Source organism: Salmo salar, chromosome ssa20, assembly GCF_905237065.1.
Source record: "Salmo salar chromosome ssa20, Ssal_v3.1, whole genome shotgun sequence".
NCBI lineage: Eukaryota > Metazoa > Chordata > Actinopteri > Salmoniformes > Salmonidae > Salmo > Salmo salar.
In genome coordinates, this window is record NC_059461.1 from 55218811 (window position 1) to 55227974 (window position 9164).

The window sequence follows — 9164 nt, forward strand, 5'->3', positions numbered from 1 at the left end:
GTGAAGGAAAGGAGAGAATGGTCAGAGTGGATGGTCAGTAAGACCTTTGGTCGCCAGAAAAAGACTGACTCAGGTGTTTATTAATGACAGTAATAATTAACGCCTAGCCTCTTCACTTACACACACGGCTGAGTTCTAGTAAAAAAATCCATTAGTTCAGTCCAACCTTCTATCGTAACATGTCAAACAAACTTGATTTTCTCTTCCATGTGAAAATGGTTATATTGGTAACTTAATTCAATTGTTACAGGTGTCAACATTTGGTTTACCGTGACCCAAAATGTGCCTAAAGCAAGAACAAAGACCACATCTGCTGTCATATCGGTCTCTGACCAAAGGCTTCACCCCCACCACTACAAAGACCCTGCTGGAAATGTGTTGAGCGAGACTACGAGACCGTCCATTCTAAATGTGACTCTGGTTAATGATTTCTTCTCTTTTAGTAACATACACAAAATAACAGAATGACAAACGGACCGATGGACCTGTTGTCATAGCCCAGAGAGGAACATTGTAAAACAGGAGAATAATCCCCAAAATCTTAAACATTTCCTTTAATCATTTGATAGAATAACTGTCATCAAATTATCAATTTGTCTTTCAGTTCAAAAACACAAATCAGATTACATCAGTGAGGTGATGTTTCTCTTAAGGGGTATGAGGTATTGGGGGGATCCCTTGTTGTTACATACCATAATCCAACATTCACTCCCCAACACAGACACATTTGCACTCTTCACACAGCTCTATGGTGCAAAGGGGCGTGCTCAACTAAAATCCAAAATAAACATGTCCGTCTAAAAACCAAAAAGATGTCAGGTATTCTGGTGGATCTGCCTGCTCTTGGTCTTGTGGTAAGTAAGTAACCCATGCATCTGGAAATTAAATCGAATTATGTGGTCTGTAATCTGAACCAAAATAAAACTGAATTTTCAGAAATGAATTGTTTTGAGACCTTATTCTTTAAAATTCTAGCATGGATTACAGTTGTTTGAGTGTGAAGACTTGGGTGCAATAGTGATTACGAAACCACGCTATCCCGTCTGATGATAACACGATCTGATTGGAGGAGTGTTAGGGTGAATAGCGATGAAGAGAAACTGACCAAAAATAACAAGAGACTAAAATCTAGGTCATGTTTATTAGAGAAAAAAAAAAACGTTACAAAACATGTTGCAACGCAAACCAAAAATGAATGTATAGGTTATTGGACAAGTCCAGGTAGGTGGTCCTTCCCTGTTTCAGTTAATTTTCTTCTGTTTGGTGCCTAATGAACATGGCCCTGGAATCACTGGATAGTGAAAGATTAAAGTTACATAAAAGTGGGATCCTTTGGTGAATTTCATAAAGTTTGGGATAGAAAAGGCATAAATAAAAAATGAAAACACCTCATCAAATTTCAATAAAGAAAATGTAAACCCTGCCAAACATTCACAGCCAGTCATTCACAACATAGGAATTTAACGGCTGCATAGGCCTATAAATTGGCAAAGGCTGAGGATGTGTGTTCAACAGGCAGACAAGTTTCAAACCATTTTAATGCATTCAAATCATGTTTGAGAAGGACTTGAGCGTTTTTGTGGCATACGGTGGTTACATTCAGATGTGAGTCCCTTTCCCCCCCACTGTCTCAAGTGTTAAAAGTTAATAACATTACATTTCATTACTGAAACCCCATGAATGCTGGTCTTAGCCACAGCTCATTAGTCCTGCTGTGGCTAGTCATCATCAGGATTGCGGTCCTCCCGAGCCAGTCTCAGTCGGGACAGGATGTGTTTCTTAGGGAACTTGAGGGTGGTACAGCCGAACTGGCTGACTCCCCCCGTGTCTCCGGGTAGTTTCTCCCGTCTCTGGACCCAGCTGCGCCAGCCAGGCTTCCAACAGTACACACTGTCATAGAAACGGGAGCCGTTCTCTCCGCCCAGCACGTATATCCTGCGTTTCCACCTGGCCACGCCCCCGGCAGCGATCCGCCTCGGCAGCCCCGGGAAAACCACCGGACTAGGGGCCCGGTCGCTCCCCCCACTCCTCTCTGCCACCACCGCCCCCGTCACCTCCCGCTCCACCCCTGAGCCCCGGCCCTCCCTGAAGAACAGCACTCGCCCCGTGGCGTCCAGAGGTTCCAGGTGGGTGTAGTTCCCATCTATAAACTTTGTGGCGTCCCTCATGTAGCCTCCGATGGCACAGACCCCTCCCCGCACCGCCACCCCTCCGGCCAGGCAGGTGGCGCCAGAGTCCAGTCCCACACGGGTCCATGAGTCAGTCAGGGTGTGGTAGATTAGCACGCCAGCGTGCACCACCGCCCGGTTCTGCTCCAGCGTGGTGCCGCCCAGAAGGTAAATGCGGCCGCGCAGGGCGGCACAGGCAAAGGAGCGCAGCGGCAGGGGCAGACGGGGCCCGGGGCCCCACTGGAGAGAGGCCAGGTCCAGGATCTCACAGGAGTCCAGCATGGCTCCTCTGTTGCAGCCCCCCCAGGGCGTAGAGTGACTCCCCACAGCCCAGCAGACCCAGCATGGCCCGGGGCTGCACCATGGGCGACCGCTCCTGCCAGCGATCCAACACAGAGTCATACTCATGGACCTCTGTGGACACCGTGCCCCCCCGCAGGATGCCCCCCGCTACGAACAGCCGCCCCCCCGATGGCTGTGCAACCTGGGCACAGCAGAGAGCCCAGGGCAGCCAGCTTCTCCCATTTCCCTGTACGCGGGTCGAAGCAGTCCACAGTGAAGTCCCTCTCGTTCAGCGACTCGTCCTCCCGCGGCTTCAGGTCCACACACACGATCTTCTTCTCGAACATGCCTTCCCGGGGCCTCAGCGGGCCCCCCAGGCCCTCCCCGGCCGCCGCAGGGCCCAGCTCCTGGCTCAGCCGCCGGCTCTCCTCCAGGGACAGCAGGCCAGGGCGGAGGTGGTGGAGCAGGGCCGGCATGTGGCTGTAACGGTCCAGGGGCTGGTGCTCGGCCCAGCGGCGTGCCGCGTCGTACACCTCTGCCTCAGAGTCTACGCCCAGGCGGTCGGAGCCCAGCAGGCTGCCCAGGGTGCCTGGGTCCAGCAGGAGAAAGTCCTTCTGGCGGGCCACGCGTGGGAAGTGCTGTGCCACCAGCCTCAGAGAGGCCCTCAGGAGCAGCTGGTCGTGGTGGGAGCGGGCCAGAGAGTACATTCCCAGGCAGTTGTCCACAGACAGGTGTTCAAACAGGAACCTACGGACACACACAGATGTTTGAGGATGGAAACCCAGACAATAAAAGATGGCTTTTAAAAATGCTATAAAAACTCTGTGGCAGTTACTGAACTGCACAGGCTTAAGAGTATCAGCAGCATTCTGGACCGGGGAAAAGACAACGTATCTGTGTCAGGCAGCACTGACTATATAGTTACCTGGAGCACAGGTCCTGCAGGGGCATCACTTGAAGCCGATTGGCCGCCACAAACAGGTCCTCGGCCGTGTCCAAGCAGAGCCCCGCCTCCCCAGTGTAGACGAACTGGATGACAGTCTCCATGACTGACGGCGTCACCTCCTCCAATCGGATCTCAGTGAGACGGGACTCCACCAACGGGCTAGTGAACATGGCACGGAAATACGGACTGACCGCTGCCAAGAGGACTCTGAAGAGAGGCAGAAGCACGACGTCATTCACATAAGGGTGAGATAGGGTGTGACTACAATGAACTGCAGGACACTGGAGCACTGAAACGGCAGTAGGCATCGGAGTATGTGTCACATAGTGCATGTTGCTACACACAAAGGAATGTCTGGATGTCTGTAGTACACTAGAATTAAGAGAAGATCATTGACCCTACCTGTGACACATAAACCTCTTCCCCTCCACTAACAGAGTGACGTCACACAGCTGCTGAGCATCCAGTAGCTGCTTCAACCCTGACGGAGAGAAGAAGTAAAGAGTGAGGAGATAGAAAGAGACTTATATGATATAGGCAGCACATGAGTGATGCATTCATTTGGATGTTCCCATTCCACCGGACCATGTGTGACGTAGTCTCCTAAAGGAGTGGTGCTGTCGTCGGGAAAGTCCTCTTCTTCGGAGTCGCTGTCCGAGAGGGGCTCCCCGCCCCCACCATCCCCGTCCTGCCAGGGCTGTGGCCGCCAGGTGATCGTTCCTCCACGGACTGCACTCATCTGAAGATAGTCAAGTGTTGACATAATATACCACAGGAATATCAGGAACCTTTAACAACAAAAAACATTATTTCTCTCTCAAGGAGCCAGATACACAAGATGATGGCCAGTTATAATTATGATTTGTTTGATGTAGATAGATCTTAGTAATCTATTTAATCTATTTAAGAGTAATTAGAGGGTCATGGTCAAGCTCAACTTCAAAGCCCTTTATGAATCGTATCCAACACTAAGCTACAGGCTGAATGAATGAATGTCTTGCAAAGCTCTCAAAGGCAGCATTCCCTAGTCCTCTCTCTTATTGAGAAAATGAACAGGGTACATTCAGGAATAATGACAACAATGTTGTTGACTTTACCTTGATCAAAGGGAGACTACCCTACTTGGTGGTCCTGTCCTGGGCTCTGATTGTGTGGATGTCACCAGGGGCCAGACAGTTAGTAGTTTCACCTTTAAGCCCGATTGTCTGTAGTCAGTCAAGAAGGGAAGCTGACAGTTGCCATCCGTGTGTCCCACCCTCCGATCAGCCTGTCCTGGTCTGAGTGAGTACGGCCTCCAGTGTGGGGTGCAGCACGACTCATGGTTCTCAGAACCACCATGCAGGCTATAACAACAGACCGCCCGGCGGCGGCTAGCTAACGTTAGTTAGCAACTGCTGAATGCAGCTCTCTAAAATAACATCCGCCAAAGCACCCTTTTCTGTCTTATCCGGGGAATCAGTAAATCATGACAAGAAATACAAACATCTCAAACGCATTACAGTTGTTAAAAATATGAAACACTGGTTGTATTGCCCCAAGACCTGCCTGACTATTGTCGGCCGCACGATTCACTTTTCCCCCTGTCCCAACTGTATTATCGCAATGCAATAGTTCCGCTAGTCTCATTGGCTAGCCTTTGAACCCGTGCACGGATGTGACGTTTGTTTTGGACTCGTTCGTGCGCCTTATTTTATAACTAAAGCAAATTTAAGCGATATTTTGTTTTATACTTTCTAAACATTACATTTGTTACAGATTTTGCTCATATAATTTTCAGGTCCCATCATTTCATTGGTTGTCTTATTTGGTTCCGCCTCTATTTACCAACCTACTTCCGCATTGAAACATGGCGACTTGCATTGGCATGGTTACCGGCTTTGCACATTGAACGTCTTAAAACCGGTTTCAAGACGCTTTACAAGGCAGGGAACGAAAGTATTTACCCCCAGCCGCTCCACCCATGAGATGCGAAGTAGTCTGTACGAACATGTCCGCGAGGAGACTGACAAAGTCATTGCCTATGTGAAGACTCGGAAGGAGATCTACGGGGAGCAGATGTCAGGGAGATTGTAAGCGTTTCTGTATATCCCATCTCACTATGTTGAATATTGTAGATGTAGCCTAGTTACATGCGCTTTGCATGCTCTCTTGACCATCAAGTCATTGAAGTGTCTTTGATGTCCTTTCATATGCTCTGTCTGTCATTTGCCTTGAAGTACATTCATATGAATACAGCCTCCCTGAATGTGGCAGTGTAGGCTACTGCATTTGTATCAAGCACATTGCCTGGTCTCTATAGGCCTACGTCAGTGGTGTGTTTCTGATGTAAGTGTGTGTTTGGCAGCAACTTAAGGTGGTGAGTGAGGAAATCTCACAGCTGGAGGAGCAGAAGAAAGTGATAAGAGAGTTCAGGGACAGAGTTCAGTAACAGAGTTCAGGTTCTTGTGGTCAGTTGATCTATTGACAATGATACCAATAACTGTGCTTCGAAACATTGTTTTCGTGTTATGATGAGATATTATTTTGTGGGATTATTGTGATAAACATTTTCCTTCTCTTCACAGGATCAGAATGACAAGAAAGCCCTAGCTAATGTACTGTATGTTCTGTCTTGCCTGCTGTGACCTTATGGTATTATCACTTAACATCAAGGCTGACTAGAAAGAATACCCTTGTGGTAAGTAAACCCTAATCTTCTTCAGATTCCTTAGTTCAAGGAGGCTACGAAGGACGGTCAGGAGATCCGCCACCGGCTGAGCCATCTTTACCCCCGAGAGCACTATGGATGAGCCCTGAGGCTGCCCAACACCACACACCCCAATGTGGTGAGAATACACACACACACACGCGTGTGAGGAAATATATATGATTAGAGAATCATTCTGAGAGAGACCTATGCGTATAGACCTTTAACTATAGGGAGACAAACACACACACACAACATACCCCCTCTCTCTGTTTATTCTGATCAGATGGCGTAGCAGGTGAGGCCATGAGTTAGGCTGTGATGGGGAGGTTGTGGGGTAAGGTCACCTGTGTGGGTGGGAATGGACAGGCCATGGAGAAACCAGAATGACTAGTAGTGATATACTAGTGTGCAGTTGTCGCTGTATCAACAAAGTTTCCTTTTCTCTTCTAGGTTATTTTATGGACCATGCTGTTAACTGGAAGGACCTTCCTGTCAGGTGAGGCACTTTCTATGTAATAGGTTTGATTTGCTGACAACCCAGTGTAACATACAAGTGTATATGTGTTTTTATTAGAGATGAATGGTCCGATTTTTCCATTGTAGGTCTGTGTGCAGTAGCACATGTTACAGGGCTGAGACGGACACAGGCAGAGAGACTTGGGGCCTTTACAGAGTACATCACTTCAACAAGGTAATGGGAAACAAAGCCAAATCTTTTAGAATCAACCAAGGACCAAGTCGTCTGCCATATTTGATGCGTGGTGTTAAAGTATCCTTGTGTTCTCATCCTCTGCTTGTGTGCCTGTCCAGGTGGAGATGTTTGGTGTGACTGCGGATGAGACTGGGGAGGAGAGCTCTCAGATGCTGGAGGAGTTCCTGTCCCTGCAGAAGGAGATCTCCTCCCTGGAGCTCCACTATAGGTCAGTGCTCCTCTCTGGCTCTCTGCATACACTCAATGTTGCTGGATAGATGCATAGCTAATGCTTTGAGTTGCACTGTACAGTGTATTTTGACATTTGTACACACCATAGCCATATATTTACATATACACTACTGTTCAAAAGTTTGGAGCTAGGTCGCCCAGCACACAGGAAGTACGACATTGAGGCGTGGATGCCAGGGAGGGACAGCTATGGCGAGGTGGGCATGATGGTACTACTATGATTGGTTAATCATATCCTGGATGGATGTTGTTTTTGTTTGAAAATCATTTCCCATTTTTGCTCTCAAAGCACTCGTGTCAGTTTTGTTGTCCATTCTTGACATTTTTGTTTCTTCATTGGCTTGCCTTTGATTTCCAGCAGGTCTAACTGTACAGACTACCAAAGCAGATGCCTAAATATCCTATATAAGGGGAAGGATGGTAGCCTACACTGCGCTCATACAGTGAGACCAGGAAGGGGCCAGTACATTCTTTATGTTATGAGATTCAGTGTTTCTGTAATAGATTGCACAAGAAGAGATGAACCATTTTCTAAGCGTTTGAAGGTTATAATAACCACCATTATTTGCGTCCTACTCCAGGTGAATGCCACAGCGTGTGCTATTCCTCGTACTATCATTGCTATACTGGAGACTCATCAGACCAAGGTAAGAGAGAACACCTACTGTATTCCCAATACTTTTGTGAATACATTCACCCATCATGAAAAGAAGTGTCTCTGATAACATGGAATGTATCTTTGTTACTCTCTATATCTCACTCACATGTCCATTTTCAGGAAGGGACAGTGTGTGTGCCTCGTGCCTCGCAGCCCTACCTGGGGATGGAGGTGAATGAAAAGCCAAAATGCACTCCTTTTGAAATACATCGGACCGAACCAGCCCAATCGCATGCCCCACCCTGTCCCAAAGCCCAGATGACATCATGCACCAACACAGTTACATCAAGAGAACAACTGAAGCCTTTCCATCTACAGTTGAAGTTGGAAGTTTACATACACCATAGCCAAATACATTTAAACTCAGTTTTTCACAATTCCTGACATTTAATCCTAGTAAAGATTCCCTGTTTTAGGTCAGTTAGGACCACCACTTTATTTTAAGAATGTGAAATGTCAGAATAATAGCAGAGAGTGATTTATTTCAGCTTTTATTTCTTTCATCACATTCCCAGTGGGTCAGAGGTTTACATACACTTAATTAGTATTTGGTAGCATTGCCTTTAAATTGTTTAACTTGGGTCAAATTTTTCGGATTGCCTTCCATAAGCTTCCTACAATAAGTTGGGTGAATTTTGGCCCATTTCCTCCTGACAGAGCTGGCGTAACTGAGTCAGGTTTGTAGGCCTCCTTGTTCGCACATGCTTTTTCAGTTCTGCCCACAGATTTTCTATAGCATTGAGGTCAGGGTTTTGTGATGGCCACTCCAATACCTTGACTTTGTTGTCCTTAAGCCATTTTGCCACAACTTTGGAAGTGTGCTTGGGGTCATTGTCCATTTGGAAGACCCATTTGCGACCAAGCTTTAACTTCCTGACTGATGTCTTGAGATGATGCTTCAATATATCCACATAAATTTCTTTCCTCATGATGCCATCTATTTCGTGAAGGGCACCAGTCCCTCCTGCACCCCCACAACATGATGCTGCCACCCCCATGCTTCACGGTTGGGATGGTGTTCTTCGGCTTGCAAGCCTCCCCCTTTTTCCTCCAAACATAACGATGGTCATTATGGCCAAACAGTTCTATTTTCGTTTCATCAGACCAGAGGACATTTCTCCAAAAAGTACGATCTTTGGCCCCATGTGCAGTTGCAAACTGTAGTCTGGCTTTTTTTATGGCGGTTTTGGAGCAGTGGCTTCTTCCTTGCTGAGCGGCCTTTCAGGTTATGTCGATATAGGACTCGTTTTACTGTGGATATAGATACTTTTGTACCGGTTTCCTCCAGCATCTTCACAAGGTTCTTTGCTCTTGTTTTGGAATTGATTTGCACTTTTCGCACCAAAGTACGTTCATCTCTAGGAGACAGAACATGTCTCCTTCCTGAGCGGTATGACGGCTCCACGGGCTCCACGGCTCCACGGGTCCCATGGTGTTTATACTTGCGTACTATTGTTTGTACAGATGAACGTGGTAAC

General features: G+C 47.3%; 1 protein-coding gene and 1 pseudogene across 6 annotated transcripts; one reads left to right on the forward strand and one right to left on the reverse strand.

Annotated features, from left to right (window-relative positions):
• Positions 1-1122: 1122 nt before the first annotated feature.
• On the reverse strand, positions 1123-4998 carry LOC106580833 (kelch-like protein 12; annotated as a pseudogene). The gene is made up of 5 exons (XR_006760968.1): positions 4494-4998; positions 3982-4135; positions 3799-3877; positions 3376-3603; positions 1123-3197 (listed from the first exon to the last, which is right to left on the reverse strand). The product of XR_006760968.1 is annotated as a kelch-like protein 12 (transcript).
• A 218-nt stretch (positions 4999-5216) lies between these two features.
• Positions 5217-8233, forward strand: LOC106580835 (serine--tRNA ligase, mitochondrial). Of its 5 annotated transcripts, none has more exons than XR_006760970.1 (9): positions 5217-5465; positions 6099-6221; positions 6536-6581; positions 6689-6776; positions 6896-7005; positions 7150-7225; positions 7390-7487; positions 7610-7675; positions 7807-8233. XR_006760970.1 is itself a non-coding variant. In XM_014162310.2 (8 exons), the coding sequence occupies exons 2-8, from the start codon at positions 6182-6184 to the stop codon at positions 8068-8070; spliced, it is 690 nt and encodes a 229-aa protein (XP_014017785.1). In that variant the 5' UTR covers positions 5218-5465; positions 6099-6181; the 3' UTR covers positions 8071-8230. The 5 variants fall into 5 exon arrangements, 1 of the variants encoding a protein (XP_014017785.1); XR_006760969.1 differs by having other exon boundaries at positions 7387-7487; positions 7807-8232; XR_001322972.2 differs by having other exon boundaries at positions 7390-7675; positions 7807-8230.
• The last annotated feature ends 931 nt before the right edge of the window (positions 8234-9164 follow it).